The sequence below is a fragment of the Artemia franciscana genome, chromosome 15, assembly GCF_032884065.1.
Source record: "Artemia franciscana chromosome 15, ASM3288406v1, whole genome shotgun sequence".
NCBI classification, from domain to species: Eukaryota; Metazoa; Arthropoda; class Branchiopoda; order Anostraca; family Artemiidae; genus Artemia; species Artemia franciscana.
Genome location: NC_088877.1, coordinates 40,732,998 through 40,754,257, shown reverse-complemented (window position 1 = coordinate 40,754,257; position 21,260 = coordinate 40,732,998). Strand labels below are relative to the sequence as shown.

Below are 21,260 nucleotides of genomic sequence, written 5' to 3'. Positions count from 1 at the left end.
ATATATATATATATATATATATATATATATATATATATATATATATATATATATATATATATATATATACAGACAGATGGACAGAAAGACAGACAGAGAGATTGACAGGCAGACAAACAGACAGACAGACAGAAAGACAGACAGGCCAAACAGACCAGAGAGACCAGAGAGACAGACAGACAGACCAGACATATAGAGACAGACAGACAGACAGACAGACAGACAGACAGACGTACAGAAAGACAGACAGACAGACAAACCCGATAAACAGACCGACAGAAAGACAAGATTTCGTACATACATTATATATATATATATATATATATTATATATATATATATATATATATATATATATATATATATATATATATATATATATATATATATGTATGTATACGCGCACACAGAGAAATGTTAACCCGGGTAAGGCGGTTTCCAACGTTGAAAATAAGCATGTATTCAGTATTTAGTCGCACAATTGGCAGAGAAAAGTAGAGAGGAGTTGAAAATGTCTGAAATTGAAGCTGAAGTGGCACCAGCATCTGTAGAATCCCAGAGCATGGCTTCACCAGCCAACAAGGAAAAGAAAGAAAAGGCTTCAAAACTAGCTAAGGCTGCAAAACCTGAAGGGGATAAAAAGGTCAAGGCACCTGGAAACCACCCGAAATACACGAAAATGATCACCAAATCCATTGTTGACCTGAAAAAATATGTAGGACCTAGCCGTCAGGCCATTCCAAAATACACAATGGGCAATTTCCAGGTTGGCAATGATGCAAAAGTTGTGAATATGCATCTTAAGCAAGCTTTAAAGCGTTGCCTTGCAAATAGAATTGTTATAAATCCCAAAGGTACTGGCGTAACTGGTTCTTTCAAGCTTGCCAAGCCTGTCAAGGCCGAAAATTCCAAGGCTGTAAGGCCTGCCAAGCCCACAGTTAAGATAATCTTAGTCAAGAAAACAGTCAAACCTACTGCAGTTAAAAAGTCAACTTCAGCCAAAAAGGCTACCAAGCCAATGGCTGGTAGCAAAAAACCTGTAAAGGTTATCATGAAACCCACTGTTGCCAAAAAAGAAGTAGCAGCAAAGAAATCGACACCCAAGAAGGGGCTGTCAGTCAAAAAAGCTCCCGCTAAGAAAGTGGCATCTAAAAAATCAGTAGCTAAGAAACCAGCTAAAAAGTAACTTGTGCAATGAGTTATCCTGCAGTATCAAACAACCCTTTTCAGGGCTATCAAAGCAAATGCTCAAAACTTTCTGTTCAGAAAGGTAAAATGCTATAAATTTCCAATTTTGACTCTCTACTTTTCTTTTTCAAGCATAATTCAGCTGTTGTTTGAGCCCAAAAATACGTTGCATAATATTTACTTTTGTATTCTAGCGCTATTGCTGTCTAAAAAAAACCTCATATTAAAGACTAGGTTTGACGGCTGGCTCGTAAGGTTCTAGCTTGATACTAAAGTGCTCACATTGATAAATATACAAATATATCGCCATAGCCGAATGGGTAGAGCCGCGCCTTCAAATTGCGGGAGCGGAGGTACAATTCATGACTAGTCTGAGCGAGGCTGATGCATCATACCTAATAAGATTATATCAATCAAAAAATAATATTAGATTAAAAATAAGTGTAAATCGTTAGAGTTGAGGTGTCATTCCAACTAGAATTATAAACACTAGTACTATTGTACAGTAAAACAACACAAATATAAATAGTTTTGCTTAATTTCTTTTTTTCAAATCTTCGACAAAAAAGGAAAAGTTTTGATACAAAAAGTTCAGACTATAAAAATGACTGTTGTTGTTGGTATTGTTTTCTTATTTAACCATACAACACATGAATCGCAATCTTTGAAAAAACAAAAAGGAAGAACCACAGATTACCTAGAAATGACTCGCTAGGCCTCTGAGCAGAAATTGTTTGCCCAGGTAGAGCGGTTCCCTGAATATACGTTAAATATACGATACAAGAAGTTTAGACTCTAAAAATGACTGTTGTTGTTGGTATTTGTTTTTTATTTACCAGTACAACAGATGAATCGCAATCTTTGCAAAAACAAAAAAAAGAACCACAGATTACCTAGAAATGACTCGCTAGGCCTCTGAGAAGAAATTGTTCGCCCAGGTAGAGCAATTCCCTGAACATACGTTAGAATATACGATGAAAAAGTTTAGACTCTAAAAATTACTGTTGTTGTTGGTATTTTTTTCTTATTTAACAATACAACACATAAATCTCAGTCTGTGCAAAAACAAAAAAGATGAACCACAGATTACCTAGAAATGACTTGCTAGGCGTCTGAGCAGAAATTGTTCCCCTGGGAAGAGTGGTTCCTTGAATATACGTTAGAATATATGATACAAAGAGTTTAGACTCTAAAAATGACTGTTGTTGTTGGTATTGTTTTCTTATTTAACCATACAACCCATGAATCGCAATCTTTGAAAAAACAAAAAGGGAGAACCACAGATTACCTAGAAATGACTCGCTAGGCCTCTGAGCAGAAATTGTTTGCCCAGGTAGAGCGGTTCCCTGAATATACGTTAGAATATACGATACAAGAAGTTTAGACTCTAAAAATGACTTTTGTTGTTGGTATTTGTTTCTTATTTAACAATACAACACATGAATCGCAATCTTTGCAAAAACAAAAAAGAAGAACCACAGATTACCTAGAAATGACTCGCTAGGCCTCTGAGAAGAAATTGTTCGCCCAGGTAGAGCAATTCCCTGAATATACGTTAGAACACACGATACAAAAAGTTTAGACTCTAAAAACTACTGTTCTTGTTGGTATTTTTTTCTTATTTAACAATACAACACATAAATCTCAATCTGTGCAAAAACAAAGAAGCAGAACCACAGATTACCTAGAAATGACTCGCTAGGCCTCTGAGCAGAAATTGTTCGCCCAGGTAGAGTGTTTCCTTGAATATACGTTAGAATATACGATACAAAAAGTTTAGACTCTAAAAATGACTGTTGTTGATGGTATTGTTTTCTCATTTAACAATACAACACATGAATCGCAATCTTGGCAAAAACAAAAAGAAGAACCACAGATTACCTAGGAATGACTCGCTAGACCTCTGAGCAGAAATTGTTCGCCCAGGTAGAGCGGTTTCCTGAATATACTTTAGAAGATAGAAGATAGAATACGTTAGAAGTCTTTGATTATAGTCAGTTGTTTTCGCGACGCTCTTGAAGGAGCAAGTACATTGGTGTTATTGATGGTACTGAAAGACAAAAGTTGTTGAACTGTACAATGAAGTTGAGGCCGAAAATATTTGAAGGAACTTTGAACATAGACCAATCAAAGACTAACTTTAAAGTTAGTTTTTGATCTGAGACAATTGCTTAGCCGGAGCTATCGAAGGAACAAGTAGACTTTTGCTATAGATGCGATTGAAAGACCAAGGCAATTTAAACTGTACAATGGAGTCGGTCCTGACAACATCTGAAGAGGATTTGGACATGGACAAATCAAAGACTAATTTTAAAGTAAGTCTTTGATTCAAGTCAGCTATCTATGTGGCGCTATTGAAGGAACAAGCAGAATTTTGATGTAGATGCTATTGAAAGACAAAGGTATTAGAACTGTCCAATGGAGTTGAGCCCGAAAATACATGAAGACGATTTGGACATAAATACACCGTTCAATCAGCTTTTATCATAAATTGCTCAATCAGCCTGACCCTCCCAAACAGCCCCTTTTAAGGGCTAACACCTTATTTTGAATGCTCTACTCTCAAATTGCTTTCATTACTCCTGGCTTTGATTTGTGAAATCTTGGGTAAACAAGAACCCATACTAAACCACAATTCAAAACAATAAAAAGGGTACCTGCTTATAAGGCAGGTCTTAATTTGCTTGTTGTATAGAAAATAATATCTATCGCCGAATAGTTAAATAGAATAGAAAAAGGGGGGCCTCGACTTTTTTATGATATTCCGTTGAAAGCATTTTAAAGGTCCTTGGGCCCCATTGGGAGCCGTTCATTTTTTTGAGTGTTTTTGGATTTCTTAGGCTGACCTAAATTAGCTTTTTGCGTGTTTCCTTTTCATTACATGTTTTGGATCTTGTTGAATGCCACGCTGAATTTATGACTCAATTGTTACAATTATTTGGCGTATACCCGAAATAATTTCGACCTTTTTTTTTGGTTATTTTGCCCGTAGTGTTTTTTTTTTTGTTTTGTATTTTTATATCCGTTGATTTTGAATTAAAATCGAATAGTCGTGGGCATCAAGCCATTGCCAATTGTAGAAAAAGCCAAGAGAGATGGTCCAATTGAGTGAGAGGCAAATCTGGCATTAACCCCCTTGTTAGGATTCTATAAAAATGAGTCTGTTCATTTTTTGGGGGGTATTTTTGGATTTGTTAGACTGGCCTATATTCGCTTTTGGTGTCTTTCTTTTTTCATTAGATAGTTTGGATCTTGTTCAACGCCGCGCCGAATCTTATAATTTAATTTTGAAATAATTATGCCTCCGTGAGTCATGCCTTTTTTTTTCACCGAACACTACGCTGTTTAACGCAATTTCACCTGTTTGTTTAATCCATCTAGTCGCCCTTAAAAGGGCCGTTGGTTAAGATGCAATTGAGGTGAACTAGTGTACTTAAGCTCTCTCGCCACGTATATGACGGGCAAGTTGAATATCTTTCGGCATGATGGTTACCCTTTTGGCGTGAATGGCACACAAGTTGGTATCCTCAAAAAGTACAACTGAATACGCCTCGCTGGCTTCTTGTAAGGCCATCAGAGCTGAACTCTGGAACCTCGGATCAGTTTTGAAATCCTGAGAAAACCCTCGCACAAATCTCTGAAAGGGTAATTTCCTTTTTAAGAGTTCGGTACTCTTTTGATAGCGTCGAATTTCACTCAGGGTTACGGTTCCGGGCCTTTATCTGTGTGGTTTGTTCAACCCTCCGGTAGCAGAAGCCGACTTACGTGCTGCCTTGGTCTCAAGCTACTTTCTAGGTGCCTTTCCGCCCCTTGATTTTATTGCAGTTTGTTTTGTCCTAGCCATGTTGATATTTTGTCCTTCTTTATAACAATCAGTGTTGCCAGATTAAACGGAGAGGATTATGCTATCCTGAGCCCAAAATTATTCTTTTTTGGACAGATTTATGCTACGCTTCTATATTTTCTCAGGTTTCACGAAAAAGTTGATCAGTTAAGACAAGTCAAATTCTGTCTTATCTTAATAAAGGTTCTGTAAGGTAAAATAAAGAATATGGCATTAGACTTCAGAGTCCACACCGGCGGTGCTGATCTCCGTTTCTTGGCCCAATTTGGTTCACGTTTTTCGTCTTTTTTCACAGGTCGTCTTTCTTCTTGAAGCTGTTGACGACATTTGAAAACCATAGTGTCTTAAATTATCATAAAAATTTTACTTCAGATACATTAAAAATAGAAAAAAAAAACGCGGTTCATTTTCAATGATCTTCTTCATCTTCGCTTTCGGATTTGACTTCTTGACCAGGGGGTGGGATGGCTACGTGGAGGTTCTCGGTATTATGGAGCTTGATCTGATTGTCTGTAGGGACACATTTGTAGCAAACTGTATCTTTTATTCTTAGTCGCGATTTTGTGACCAACACGGCTTCAATAATCCTTCTCTCTATCTTATTTCTTTCAATCATTCTTTCTTCAACCTATTCCGCTTTTTTTCTCATGACATCACTGACACTTTCGTCGGTAAAGTTTCTCATTTCGAGCATTTTTCTCCACATCAAGTCTGTAGTCATTTTTATTAAATTTATCTTTTAGAGTTACTAAAAGCATGTGGCAGCTTGCGCCACTGGGAGTCAATATCTGTGAGTTTTTGCATGCTACTTGGAAATCGGGTCACTACGACACCTAGTGATGGAATAGTGGCTCTTTCAGCTCCCAGGGCCATCTTGGGATTAACAAACTGAAGGGACTTCAAAAAAGGATCACCGTGAAGGAAGCGCTTGAGCGTCTGTGTCACTGCGGTAATGTAGAAACCTAAACACCTAAACGCTGTGCAGAAAATTTTACTTTGGTCAAAAAATTATAACCATGTTGATTGATAACCATAACCGTCTTAAACTGATAAACCATCTTTGGTGTTCGTTTTATTGATGTGACTTTATGAGTTGTTCTACATCGTCTTAAATTATGCTACGATTATGCTATCTTAAGGAGGATTATGCTTGGATGCTTTTGGTTCCTAATTATGCTACGTTCCGCATAATTATGCTACATCTGGCAACACTGAAAAGAATGAACAAACGAATCAATACCTAGTGGCTATATCTATACGGAGCGCCAGCTGCGCGACAGAGTCACATTTTGACGGGAAAGACTTTAATAATATAAATTGAGCGGGCTTTGAAGGAAATTTCTTAGTTTGACAGAAACTTTACAGCTGTTGACGACACCACTGAATTTAATATGACAGGAAGAGGAAAAGGAGGAAAGGGGCTTGGAAAGGAGGCACAAAATGTCATCGCAAAGTTCTTCGTGACAATATCCAGGGTATCACAAAGCCAGCTATCAGAAGACTGGCTCGCCGCGGTGGTGTAAAGTGTATATCTTGCCTAATTTACGAGGAAACCAGAGGTGTTCTTAAATTTTTTCTCGAAAAGGTTATTCGTGATGATGTCACCTACACAGAACATGCCAAGAGAAAGACAGTACCTGCAATGGATGTAGTCTACGCTCTGAAGCGTCAAGGTCGTACATTGTATGGCTTTGGTAGTTAATGGTCCCCCTGAACTCCCTACCCAACCCAACGGCCTTTCTAAAGGCCACCAAATCTTTTAGACACTTTCTAGCTCAGGTTTTTGAACCTTTTTCTTTGTTGTGTCTTAAAAATGTCGGTAAATACTTTTTCTTTTTTTCGTCTCAGGTATAATATCTGATTAGAAATATGCAAACACATTTTCCATTACTTTTTTACTGTATTTAGCTTTTCCTTGCATATTTTTGAATTAAAGTTACTTATTCATACCATGGAATTATTCAAAGAAATAATTGTTTGCTATTTAACCGCACAAGCCCATCCTTTCATTTTTGAAATGAAGATAGTAGGAACAGAGGAAAATTGGTTCCTACTCTTTGCTAAATTGCAACTAGACCTTACAATTTGGACAAAAGTATTGCATTAGTTATTTGCAGTTAATAAACAAGTATGAAAAGCTGGCAAAATTTTCGCTAGCAAATGAATTTCCTTGCAAACTGACTCTGAGAATGAAGCCCAAAACAATGAGTTTCAAACTACAACAAAAGGCATCTGACTGTCTTTAATTAAGAGGTCGGGAAATAAAAGCAAATCGACTTTTAGGTGGTAATCATTTCAATGCTTTTCTTTTGTGCATTTCAATGGTAGGCATTGAGCATATTAGTTTGTTCCAATGCTGCTTATGGTCTTTTAAAATACAAGTCGCCATAAACCTATAAATTGAGTTTATTGTGATTATATAGTAACAATTTGTTTCCGTTTTTTTTTATAAATTTATTTATTTGTGATTCATAATGTTGTTTTTCTTAAGCAAAAGTTGTTCTTCCTTTATCAGTGGAACGTATATTAAAACTTTCAGATAGCCTGAGATTGAAACAAATAAAAGTGGGTTTATTTGTGATTATATATAAACAATTCGTTATGCGTTTTCAACTTTGGCAAAAATTTTTTGCCATTCGTGTTTTTAACCTTTTGCGTTTTTTTTATTTTTATATATGATTTCTAAAGTTTGTTTTTAAGAAAAACTCAAAAATACAATGTAGGAAAAGAACATTTTGCTAGTTTAAAGCAATTCATTTTTTGTGTAAAACGAATATTAAACTTTCAGATATCCTGGGATCGAAACAAATAAAGTGTAGTTTGCTTCAACTTTGCGTCCAACCCCCCTGCATCTCAAAAATATTATAACACCATTTTTTATCTTTTCAAATATAATGCTGAAGTAAAGTAAAATTTATTTTTATTAGAATTCAAATTTGACATACAAGCTTCAAAGTTTCAAATATTTTGGGCCCTTTGAATAAGTAATAAAAGCCTTTGTTTCGAAAAAAAAATGCACCCGAGTTTTTTTACTCATCCTTGGTTAAAAACTGTCGTGCTAAAGGGATTCTGATAAAAAAAAGGAAAAAAAGAAAAGAAATTCAGAGATGTTTTTTTTAAAGCCTCCTTATATTCCTCATATCCTCCCTGTACTAACACTAATGGAGACTTCAATTCCAAAGTCTAAAAGGCAGACATTCCTTACTTACTTATTCATATAAATATAATGATTGTAAATGTGTCAAATACTTTTTTTTACGATCAGGCTAATTTGTGATTTCTATTGTTTGATATTAAACAAACTCAAAAAATATACTCCAGCAAGGGACACTCCTCAGGTTACAAAAAAGTTTAGTTTTAAGTGGTATGTATATTGAACTTTTATATAGGCTGTGATTAAAACAAATAAAAACAATTCATTTCAACTCCCTCCCCCCTCCCTCGGCATCTTGAAACCTTACAACGTAATTCTTGTCTTTTTAAATATAATCAAGGAGGCACACTCGTGCCTCTATAAAGAGGCGACACACGACAATGTTAAGCGATCTTCGGTTCCAGTGGTCGCAGACGGATGGGGAGGGATGCATTTCGTAGCCCGAGCTCCAACTAAGAAACCTGCAAAAATTCCATCCCCCTCCAACTTTTTCTTCATGGGGAAAATCTGGCCGAAAGTTTCGACCTGTCAACCCAAGCCCCCTTTAACGTTGTCCGATCGGGCTGAAATTCACAAGTTAAGGTCCCCTAGGGCCCAGGAGCTTATCCGCGAAATTTCAGCTTGATCCGATAACTCCTTCCCTGTTTTCCAGAAACCACCCATTAGCTATTTAAATTAACGGATTTCTCTCCATAAGAGCCCATGTTAATTTGAAATTTTTAAAAGCTATTGAGAAGTTATATTTACACACATGCAAGTTATTAGCTCAGTTGGTAGAGCGTGAGACTTTTAATCCTCGGGTCAAGGGTTCAAGTCCCTTACGGGCGGTTTTTTTTCACAACATCAAAAAAATTTTGATAACACCTGGACAGCTTATCATTTGAGAGATAACAGAATATTAGCTTCTTATGAGCAAAAGAAACATTTCGGTCATTCTATCTATTTTTTTTCTATTTTATACAATGATTTAAAAGCGGGGGGGGGGGTTCCTCTCCTAATTCCTGTACGAGGAGTACAGGAAGTATTAAATTACATCCACCATGGATTGTAGAAAAACGTACAGAATTAATATGAAAAAAAATTAAACCTGTACAAAAGAGTCTTTAAAAGTGGGGGGTTTGCCTCTCCTAATAGTCTTCTTATAGTCCTAATAGTCTAATAGTCCCATGTTAATTTTTGAAATTCTTAAAAGTTACGAATATCAACATTCAAGTACATCAAAATAATCAGCTCGGCACGGCGAGAATGACTGCAAGCATCATAAAAATCCAGCTTCATTCCAGAAAAATTTTTGATAACACCTGGACAGCTTATCATTTGAGAGATAACAGAATATTAGCTTCTTATGAGCAAAAGAAACATTTCGGTCATTCTATCTATTTTTTTTCGATTTTATACAATGATTTAAAAGCGGGGGGGGGGCGGCAGCCACCCAAGTTCCTCTCCTAATTCCTGTACGAGGAGTACAGGAATTATTAAATTACATCCACCATGGATTGTAGAGAAAGGTACAGAAATAATATGAAAAAAAACTTCGTCAAGGAGGCACACTCGTGCCTCTATAAAGAGGCGACACACGACAATGTTAAGCGATCTTCGGTTCCAGTGGTCGCAGACGGATGGGGAGGGATGCATTTCGTAGCCCGAGCTCTAACTAAGAAACCTGCAAAATTTCATCCCCCTCCAACTTTTCTTCATGGGGAAAATCTGGCCGAAAGTTTCGACCTGTCAACCCAAGCCCCCCTTTAACGTTGTCCGATCGGGCTGAAATTCACAAGTTAAGGTCCCCTAGGGCCCAGGAGCTTATCCGCGAAATTTCGGATCCACCATGGATTGTAGAAAAACGTACAGAAATAATATGAAAAAAACTTCGTTTTCTTAAAGAGTTAAAGAGGCTGCGTCCCAAAGTCGAACCTTAAAACGTACAGGAATTAGAAGAGGCAGTTGGGGGGCTGCCGCCCCCCAAACCCCCAGCTTTTAAAGACTCTTTTGTACAGGTTTTTTGTTTTTTTGCTAACCCCCAGCTCTTGGCTTCGGAAAGGCCCTCTTTTAATTAACAAAAAATTGAAATGAATGAATAATGGAATAACTTCGAAAAATGTTAAACACAAGAGGACAGGAGAACCATTGCGCCGAAACTAGTAATTAGTAACAATGAAGTCTCCCCCCCCCAAAAAAAAAACCTGTACAAAAGAGTCTTTAAAAGCTGGGGGTTTGGGGGGCGGCAGCCCCCCAACTGCCTCTTCTAATTCCTGTACGTTTTAAGGTTCGACTTTGGGACGCAGCCTCTTTAACTCTTTAATAAAACGAAGTTTTTTTCATATTATACTAGAATAAAATGAAATTCATTTTCATTAGAATACGAGTTTGACACTTTCAGAGTCAAATTTAGGTGTCGTTTTTATTGCTTTATCTTCTGTGTTTTTAGTTGGAGTCTCGGAATTAATTTCAGTGTGATTTTGCAAACACACATGCATGTATGTTACATTGTCTGAAAGCACTTGTACTGGATTTCACTAAAAAATAAAAAATAAAAAGTGGACATCGTGGATGTAAATCCCTAGCAAAAAGTTGTTTATTGACTTTGAAAACTAGTTTTGACGGATTTCCACAATTCTCTTCCCCTTTGGTGGCAAATTACCATGAATGGAGCAATGAAAAAATGTCTAACTATAGAAAAATGACCTGTCTATCCTTTAGTTTAGGTTTTGTTCCTCAAAAGCTTACCTCCTAATCAAAAATTCGAATAAAACCTCTTCAAACAAACACAAGCACGGCCGAAATTCCTTAGCTGGCGCACAAAGAAAAATGTTAACCCGGGTACGGCGATTTCCAACTTTGAAAATAAGCTTGTATTCAGTATTTAGTCGCAGTAGTGACAGAAAAAAGTAGAGAGGAGTTGAAAATGTCTGAAATTGTAGCTGAAGCGGCACCAGCATCTGCAGAATCCAGAGCATGGCTTCACCAACCAAGAAGGAAAAGAAAGCAAAAGGTCCAAAACCAGCTAAGGCTGCAAAACCTAAAGGGGATAAAAAGGCCAAGGCACCAGGAAACCACCCAAAATACACGGAAATCATCACCAAATCTATTGCTGACCTGAAAGAACGCGAAGGACCTAGCCGACAGGCCATTTTCAAATGCATAATGGGCAATTTCCAGGTTGGCAATGCTGCCAAAGTTGTGAATATGTATCTTAAGCAAGCTTTGAAGCGTTGCCTTGCAAATAGAATTGTTATAAATCCCAAAGGCATTGGCGTAACTGGTTCTTTCAAGCTTACAAGGCCTGTCAAGGCCAAAAATTCCAAGGCTGTAAAGCCTGCCAAGCCCACAGCTAAGAAAAGCTTAGTCAAGAAAACAGCCAAACCTACTGCAGTTAAATAGTCAACTTCAGCCAAAAAGGCTACCAAGCCAATGGCTGGTAGCAAAAAACCTCTAAGGGTTTTCAAGAAACCCACTGTTGCCAAAAAAGCAGCAGCAGCAAAGAAATCACCACCCAAGAAGGGGCCGTCAGTCAAGATAGCTCCCGCCAAGAAAGTGGTATATAACAAGTCAATAGCTAAGAAACCAGCTAAAAAGTAATCTGCGCAATAAGTTATCCTGCAGTATCAAACAGCCCTTTTCATGGCTATCAAAGCAAATGCTCTAAACTTTCTATTCAGAAAGTTATAATGCTACAAATGTCCAATTTTGACTCTCTATTTTTCCCTTTCAAGTATAATTCAGCTGTTGTTTGAGCCCAAAAATACGTTGCATAACACTTACTTTTGTATTCTAGCGCTATTGCTGTCTAAAAAACAAAAAACCCTTATTAAAGACTAGATTTGAAGACTGGCTCGTAAGGTTCAAGCTTGATATTAAATTGCTCACATTGATATATATACAAATATATCACCACAGCCGAATGGGTAGAGCGGCGCCTTCAAATTGCGGGAGCGGATGTACCATTCCCGACTAGTCTGAGCGAGGCTGATGAATCATAACTAATAAGATTATATAAATCAAAAATAATAACAGATTAAAAATAACAAAGTGTAAATCGTGAGAATTGAGGTGTCATTCCAATTAGACTTAGAAATAGTAGTACTATTTTGCAGTAAAACAACACAAATATAAATAGTTTCGCTTAATTTCTTTTTTTCAAACCTTTGACAAAAAAGAAGAGGTTTGATACCAAAATTTTAGACTCTAAAATTGACTGTAGTTGTTAGTATTGTTTTTTTATTTAACCATACAACACATGAATCGCAATCTTCGCAAAATCAAAAAAGAAATGAAATGACTCACTAGGCCTCTGAGCAGAAATTGTTCGCCCAGGTATAGCGGTTCCCGGAATATACGTTAGAATTTACGATACAAAAAGTTTAGACTCTAAAAATGACAGTTGTTGTTGGTATTGTTTTCTTATTTAACAATACAACAAACGAATCGTAATCTTTGCAAAAACAAAAAAGAAGAACCAAAGATTACCTAGAAATGACTCGCTAGGCCCTTGAGCAGAAATTGATCGCATATTCCAATTCCCTTCAAATGTTTTCGGACTCAACTTCATTGTACAGTTCAACTACTTTTGTCTTTCAAAAGCATCAATAACACCAATGTACTTGCTCCTTCAAAAGCGCCGCGAAAACAACTGACTTTAATCAAAGCCTTCTAACGTATTCTATCTTCCATCTTCTAACGTATATTCAGGAAACCGCTCTACCTGGGCGAACAATTTCAGCTCAGAGGCCTAGTGAGTCATTTCTAGGTAATCTGTGGTTCTTCTTTTTTGTTTTTTCAAAGACTGCGATTCATGTGTTGTATTATTAAATAAGACAAAAATACCAACAACAACAGTCATTTTTAGAGTCTAAACTTTTTGTATCGTATATTTTAACGTATATTCACGGAACCGCTCTATCTTGGCGAACAATATCTGCTCATAGGCCTAGCGAGTCATTTCTAGGTAATCTGTGGTTCTTTTTTTTGTTTTTGCAAAGATCGCTATTTATGTATTGTATTGTTAAATAAGAAAAAAAAACTGACAACAACAGTCATTTTCAGAGTATAAAAATTTTGTATCGTATATTTTTACGTATATTCAGGGAACTGCTCAAAAATGAAGATATTAGACTATTTTATGATTGCACATGGTAAAGAATGTGATTAAAGGCTCTTTTCCTATTTCAAAAAATTTAGTTTTCGAGGGTAATAGCTACGTATGTTGAAAAAATGAAGATATTAGACTATTTTATGATTGCACATGGTAAAGAATGTGATTAAAGGCTCTTTTCCTATTTCAAAAGTTTTAGTTTTCGAGGGTAATAGCTACGTATGTTGAAAAAATGAAGATATTAGACAATTTTATGATTGCAAATGGTAAAGAATGTGATTAAAGGCTCTTTTCCTATTTCAAAAGTTTTAGTTTTCGAGGGTAATAGCTACGTATGTTGAAGAAATGAAAATATTAGACAATTTTATGATTGCACATGGTAAAGAATGTGATTAAGGCTCTTTTCCTATGTCAAAAGTTTTAGTTTTCGAGGGTAATAGCTACGTATGTTGAAAAAATGAAGATATTAGACTATTTTATGATTGCAAATGGTAAAGAATGTGATTAAAGGCTCTTTTCCTATGTCAAAAGTTTTAGTGCTCGAGGGTAGTAGCTACGTATGTTGAAAAAATGAAGATATTAGACTATTTTATGATTGCAAATGGTAAAGAATGTGATTAAAGGCTCTTTTCCTATTTCAAAAGTTTTAGTTTTCGAGGATAATAGCTACGTATGTTGAAAAAATGAAGATATTAGACTATTATATGATTGCACATGGTAAAGAATGTGATTAAAGGCTCTTTTCCTATTTCAAAAGTTTTAGTTTTCGAGGGTAATAGCTACGTATGTTGAAAAACTGAAGATATTAGACTATTTTATGATTGCACATGGTAAAGAATGTGATTAAAGGCTCTTTTCCTATTTCAAAAGTTTTAGTTTTCGAGGTTAATATCTACGAATGTTGAAAAAATGAAGATATTAGACAATTTTATGATTGCAAATGGTAAAGAATGTGATTAAAGGCTCTTTTCCTATGTCAAAAGTTTTAGTTTTCGAAGGTAATAGCTACGCATGTTGAAAAAATGAAGATATTAGACAATTTTACGATTGCACATGGTACAGAATGTGATTAAAGGCTCTTTTCCTATTTGAAAAGTTTTAGTTTTCGAGGGTAACAGCTTTGTCTGTGGAAAAAATGAAGATATTAGACTATTTTATGATTGCAAATGGTAAAAAATGTGATTAAAGGCTCTTTTCCTATTTCAAAAGTTTTAGTTTTCGAGGGTAATAGCTAGGTCTGTGGAAAAAATGAAGAAATTAGACTATTTTATGATTGCACATGGTAAAGAATGTGATTAAAGGCTCTTTTTCTATTTCAAAAGTTATAGTTTTCGAGGGTAATAGCTACGTATGTTGAAAAAATGAAGATATTAGACTATTTTATGATTGCAAATGGTAAAGAATGTGATTACAGGCTCTTTTCCTATTTCAAAAGTTTTAGTTTTAGAGGGTAATATCTACGTATGTTGAAAAAATAAAGATATTAGACTATTTTATGATTGCAAATGGTAAAGAATGTGATTAAAGGCTCTTTTCTTATTTCAAAAGTTTTAGTTTTCGAGGGTAATAGCTACGTATGTTGAAAAAATGAAGATATTAGACAATTTTATGATTGCACATGGTAAAGAATGTGATTAAAGGCTCTTTTCCTATGTCAAAAGTTTTAGTTTTCGAGGGTAATAGCTACGTATGTTGAAAAAATGAAGATATTAGACAATTTTATGATTGCAAATGGTAAAGAATGTGATTAAAGGCTCTTTTCCTATGTCAAAAGTTTTAGTTTTCGAGGGTAATAGCTACGTATGTTGAAAAAATGAAGATATTAGACTATTTTATGATTGCAAATGGTAAAGAACGTGATTAAAGGCTCTTTTCCTATGTCAAAAGTTTTAGTTTTCGAGGGTAATAGCTACGTATGTTGAAAAAATGAAGATATTAGACAACTTTATGATTGCACATGGTAAAGAATGTGATTAAAGGCTCTTTTCCTATTTCAAAAGTTTTAGTTTTCGAGGGTAATAGCTACGTATGTTGAAAAAATGAAGATATTAGACAATTTTATGATTGCACATGGTAAAGAATGTGATTAAAGGCTCTTTTTCTATTTCAAAACTTTTAGTTTTCGAGGGTAATAGCCACGTATGTTGAAGAAATGAAGATATTAGACTATTTTATGATTGCAAATGGTAAAGAATGTGATTAAAGGCTCTTTTCCTGTGTCAAAAGTTTTAGTTTTCAAGGGTAATAGCTAAGTATGTTGAAAAAATGAAGATATTAGACTATTTTATGATTGCACATGGTAAAGAATGTGATTAAAGGCTCTTTTCCTATTTCAAAAGTTTTAGTTTTCGAGGGTAATAGCTACGTATGTTGAAAAAATGAAGATATTAGACTATTTTATGATTGCAAATGGTAAAGAATGTGATTAAAGGCTCTTTTCCTATGTCAAAAGTTTTAGTTTTCGAGGGTAATAGCTACGTATGTTGAAGAAATGAAGATATTAGACTATTTTATGATTGCAAATGGTAAAGAATTTGATTAAAGGGTCTTTTCCTATGTCAAAAGTTTTAGTTTTCGAGGGTAATAGCAACGTATGTTGAAAAAATGAAGATATTAGACTATTTTATGATTGCACATGGTAAAGAATGTGATTAAAGCCTCTTTTCCTATTTCAAAAGTTTTAGTTTTCGATGGTAATAGCTACGTATGTTGAAAAAATGAAGATATTAGACTATTTTATGATTGCACATGGTAAAGAATGTGATTAAAGGCTCTTTTCCTATTTCAAAAGTTTTAGTTTTCGAGGGTAATAGCTACGTATGTTGAAAAAATGTAGATATTAGACAATTTTATGATTGCACATGGTAAAGAATGTGATTAAGGGCTCTTTTCCTATTTCAAAAGTTTTAGTTTTCGAGGGTAATAGCTACGTATGTTGAAAAAATGAAGATATTAGACAATTTTATGATTGCACATGGTAAAGAATGTGATTAAAGGCTCTTTTCCTATTTGAAAAGTTTTAGTTTTCGAGGGTAATAGCTATGTCTGTCGAAAAAATGAAGATATTAGACTATTTTATGATTGCAAATGGTAAAGAATGTGATTAAAGGCTCTTTTCCTATTTCAAAAGTTTTAGTTTTCGAGGGTAATAGCTAGGTCTGTGGAAAAAATGAAGAAATTAGACTATTTTATGATTGCAAATGGTAAAGAATGTGATTAAAGGCTCTTTTTCTATTTCAAAAGTTATAGTTTTCGAGGGTAATAGCTACGTATGTTGAAAAAATGAAGATATTAGACTATTTTATGATTGCACATGGTAAAGAATGTGATTAAAGGCTCTTTTCCTATTTCAAAAGTTTTAGTTTTCGAGGGTAATAGCTACGTATGTTGAAAAAATGAAGATATTAGACTATTTTATGATTGCAAATGGTAAAGAATGTGATTAAAGGCTCTTTTTCTATGTCAAAAGTTTTAGTGCTCGAGGGTAGTAGCTACGTATGTTGAAAAAATGAAGATATTAGACTATTTTATGAATGCAAATGGTAAAGAATGTGATTAAAGGCTCTTTTCCTATTTCAAAAGTTTTAGTTTTCGAGGATAATAGCTACGTATGTTGAAAAAATGAAGATATTAGACTATTATATGATTGCACATGGTAAAGAATGTGATTAAAGGCTCTTTTCCTATTTCAAAAGTTTTAGTTTTCGAGGGTAATAGCTACGTATGTTGAAAAACTGAAGATATTAGACTATTTTATGATTGCACATGGTAAAGAATGTGATTAAAGGCTCTTTTCCTATTTCAAAAGTTTTAGTTTTCGAGGTTAATATCTACGAATGTTGAAAAAATGAAGATATTAGAAAATTTTATGATTGCAAATGGTAAAGAATGTGATTAAAGGCTCTTTTCCTATGTCAAAAGTTTTAGTTTTCGAAGGTAATAGCTACGTATGTTGAAAAAATGAAGATATTAGACAATTTTACGATTGCACATGGTACAGAATGTGATTAAAGGCTCTTTTCCTATTTGAAAAGTTTTAGTTTTCGAGGGTAATAGCTATGTCTGTGGAAAAAATGAAGATATTAGACTATTTTATGATTGCAAATGGTAAAGAATGTGATTAAAGGCTCTTTTCCTATTTCAAAAGTTTTAGTTTTCGAGGGTAATAGCTAGGTCTGTGGAAAAAATGAAGAAATTAGACTATTTTATGATTGCACATGGTAAAGAATGTGATTAAAGGCTCTTTTTCTATTTCAAAAGTTATAGTTTTCGAGGGTAATAGCTACGTATGTTGAAAAAATGAAGATATTAGACTATTTTATGATTGCAAATGGTAAAGAATGTGATTACAGGCTCTTTTCCTATTTCAAAAGTTTTAGTTTTCGAGGGTAGTATCTACGTATGTTGAAAAAATAAAGATATTAGACTATTTTATGATTGCACATGGTAAAGAATGTGATTAAAGGCTCTTTTCTTATTTCAAAAGTTTTAGTTTTCGAGGGTAATAGCTACGTATGTTGAAAAAATGAAGATATTAGACAATTTTATGATTGCACATGGTAAAGAATGTGATTAAAGGCTCTTTTCCTATGTCAAAAGTTTTAGTTTTCGAGGGTAATAGCTGCGTATGTTGAAAAAATGAAGATATTAGACAATTTTATGATTGCAAATGGTAAAGAATGTGATTAAAGGCTCTTTTCCTATGTCAAAAGTTTTAGTTTTCGAGGGTAATAGCTACGTATGTTGAAAAAATGAAGATATTAGACTATTTTATGATTGCAAATGGTAAAGAACGTGATTAAAGGCTCTTTTCCTATGTCAAAAGTTTTAGTTTTCGAGGGTAATAGCTACGTATGTTGAAAAAATGAAGATATTAGACTATTTTATGATTGAACATGGTAAAGAATGTGATTAAAGGCTCTTTTTCTATTTCAAAAGTTTTAGTTTTCGAGGGTAATAGCTACGTATGTTGAAAAAATGAAGATATTAGACTACTTTATGATTGCACATGGTAAAGAATGTGATTAAAGGCTCTTTTCCTATTTCAAAAGTTTTAATTTTCGAGGGTAATAGCTACGTATGTTGAAAAAATGAAGATATTAGACAACTTTATGATTGCACATGGTAAAGAATGTGATTAAAGGCTCTTTTCCTATTTCAAAAGTTTTAGTTTTCGAGGGTAATAGCTACGTATGTTGAAAAAATGAAGATATTAGACAATTTTATGATTGCACATGGTAAAGAATGTGATTAAAGGCTCTTTTCCTATGTCAAAAGTTTTAGTTTTCGAGGGTAAATAGCTACGTATGTTGAAAAAATGAAGATATTAGACTATTTTATGATTGCAAATGGTAAAGAATGTGATTAAAGGCTCTTTTTCTATTTCAAAACTTTTAGTTTTCGAGGGTAATAGCCACGTATGTTGAAGAAATGAAGATATTAGACTATTTTATGATTGCAAATGGTAAAGAATGTGATTAAAGGCTCTTTTCCTGTGTCAAAAGTTTTAGTTTTCAAGGGTAATAGCTACGTATGTTGAAAAAATGAAGATATTAGACTATTTTATGATTGCACATGGTAAAGAATGTGATTAAAGGCTCTTTTCCTATTTCAAAAGTTTTAGTTTTCGAGGGTAATAGCTACGTATGTTGAAAAAATGAAGATATTAGACTATTTTATGATTGCAAATGGTAAAGAATGTGATTAAAGGCTCTTTTCCTATGTCAAAAGTTTTAGTTTTCGAGGGTAATAGCTACGTATGTTGAAAAAATGAAGATATTAGACTATTTTATGATTGCACATGGTAAAGAATGTGATTAAAGGCTCTTTTCCTATTTCAAAAGTTTTAGTTTTCGAGGGTAATAGCTACGTATGTTGAAGAAATGAAGATATTAGACTATTTTATGATTGCAAATGGTAAAGAATTTGATTAAAGGCTCTTTTCCTATGTCAAAAGTTTTAGTTTTCGAGGGTAATAGCAACGTATGTTGAAAAAATGAAGATATTAGACTATTTTATGATTGCACATGGTAAAGAATGTGATTAAAACCTCTTTTCCTATTTCAAAAGTTTTAGTTTTCGAGGGTAATAGCTACGTATGTTGAAAAAATGAAGATATTAGACTATTTTATGATTGCACATGGTAAAGAATGTGATTAAAGGCTCTTTTCCTATTTCAAAAGTTTTAGTTTTCGAGGGTAATAGCTACGTATGTTGAAAAAATGTAGATATTAGACAATTTTATGATTGCACATGGTAAAGAATGTGATTAAGGGCTCTTTTCCTATTTCAAAAGTTTTAGTTTTCGAGGGTAATAGCTACGTATGTTGAAAAAATGAAGATATTAGACAATTTTATGATTGCACATGGTAAAGAATGTGATTAAAGGCTCTTTTCCTATTTGAAAAGTTTTAGTTTTCGAGGGTAATAGCTATGTCTGTGGAAAAAATGAAGATATTAGACTATTTTATGATTGCAAATGGTAAAGAATGTGATTAAAGGCTCTTTTCCTATTTCAAAAGTTTTAGTTTTCGAGGGTAATAGCTAGGTCTGTGGAAAAAATGAAGAAATTAGACTATTTTATGATTGCACATGGTAAAGAATGTGATTAAAGGCTCTTTTTCTATTTAAAAAGTTATAGTTTTCGAGGGTAATAGCTACGTATGTTGAAAAAATGAAGATATTAGACTATTTTATGATTGCAAATGGTAAAGAATGTGATTACAGGCTCTTTTCCTATTTCAAAAGTTTTAGTTTTCGAGGGTAATAGCTACGTATGTTGAAAAAATAAAGACATTAGAATATTTTATGATTGCACATGGTAAAGAATGTGATTAAAGGCTCTTTTCAAATTTCAAAAGTTTTAGTTTTCGAGGGTAATAGCTACGTATGTTGAAAAAATGAAGATATTAGACAATTTTATGATTGCACATGGTAAAGAATGTGATTAAAGGCTCTTTTCCTATGTCAAAAGTTTTAGTTTTCGAGGGTAATAGCTACGTATGTTGAAAAAATGAAGATATTAGACAATTTTATGATTGCAAATGGTAAAGAATGTGATTAAAGGCTCTTTTCCTATGTCAAAGGTTTTAGTTTTCGAGGGTAATAGCTACGTATGTTGAAAAAATGAAGATATTAGAGTATTTTATGATTGCAAATGGTAAAGAACGTGATTAAAGGCTCTTTTCCTATGTCAAAAGTTTTAGTTTTCGAGGGTAATAGCTACGTATGTTGAAAAAATGAAGATATTAGACTATTTTATGATTGAACATGGTAAAGAATGTGATTAAAGGCTCTTTTTCTATTTCAAAAGTTTTAGTTTTCGAGGGTAATAGCTACGTATGTTGAAAAAATGAATATATTAGACTACTTTATGATTGCACATGGTAAAGAATGTGATTAAAGGCTCTTTTCCTATTTCAAAAGTTTTAATTTTCGAGGGTAATAGCTACGTATGTTGAAAAAATGAAGATATTAGACAACTTTATGATTGCACATGGTAAAGAATGTGATTAAAGGCTCTTTTCCTATTTCAAAAGTTTTAGTTTTCGAGGGTAATAGCTACGTATGTTGAAAAAATGAAGATATTAGACAATTTTATGATTGCACATGGTAAAGAATGTGATTAAAGGCTCTTTTCCTATGTCAAAAGTTTTAGTTTTCGAGGGTAAATAGCTACGTATGTTGAAAAAATGAAGATATTAGACTATTTTATGATTGCAAATGGTAAAGAATGTGATTAAAGGCTCTTTTTCTATTTCAAAACTTTTAGTTTTCGAGGGTAATAGCCACGTATGTTGAAGAAATGAAGATATTAGACTATTTTATGATTGCAAATGGTAAAGAATTTGATTAAAGGGTCTTTTCCTATGTCAAAAGTTTTAGTTTTCGAGGGTAATAGCAACGTATGTTGAAAAAAATGAAGATATTAGACTATTTTATGATTGCACATGGTAAAGAATGTGATTAAAGGCTCTTTTCCTG

The 21,260-nt window shown here is 33.9% G+C and overlaps 2 protein-coding genes across 2 annotated transcripts; both read left to right on the top strand.

Moving 5' to 3' along the window:
- Positions 1-510: 510 nt before the first annotated feature.
- Positions 511-1,185, top strand: LOC136036592 (histone H1-delta-like). Its single transcript, XM_065718897.1, has one exon. The coding sequence runs from the start codon at positions 511-513 to the stop codon at positions 1,183-1,185; it is 675 nt and encodes a 224-aa protein (XP_065574969.1).
- A 9,955-nt stretch (positions 1,186-11,140) lies between these two features.
- LOC136036591 (histone H1-delta-like) lies at positions 11,141-11,566 on the top strand. The gene has a single exon (XM_065718896.1). It carries the CDS (start codon positions 11,141-11,143, stop codon positions 11,564-11,566), a length of 426 nt encoding a protein of 141 aa, XP_065574968.1.
- Positions 11,567-21,260: the final 9,694 nt, after the last annotated feature.

Coding starts and splice junctions, on each gene's coding strand:
- LOC136036592 (XM_065718897.1), top strand. CDS start 511: ATGTCTGAAATTGAAGCTGAAGTGGCACCAGCATCTGTAGAATCCCAG.
- LOC136036591 (XM_065718896.1), top strand. CDS start 11,141: ATGGCTTCACCAACCAAGAAGGAAAAGAAAGCAAAAGGTCCAAAACCA.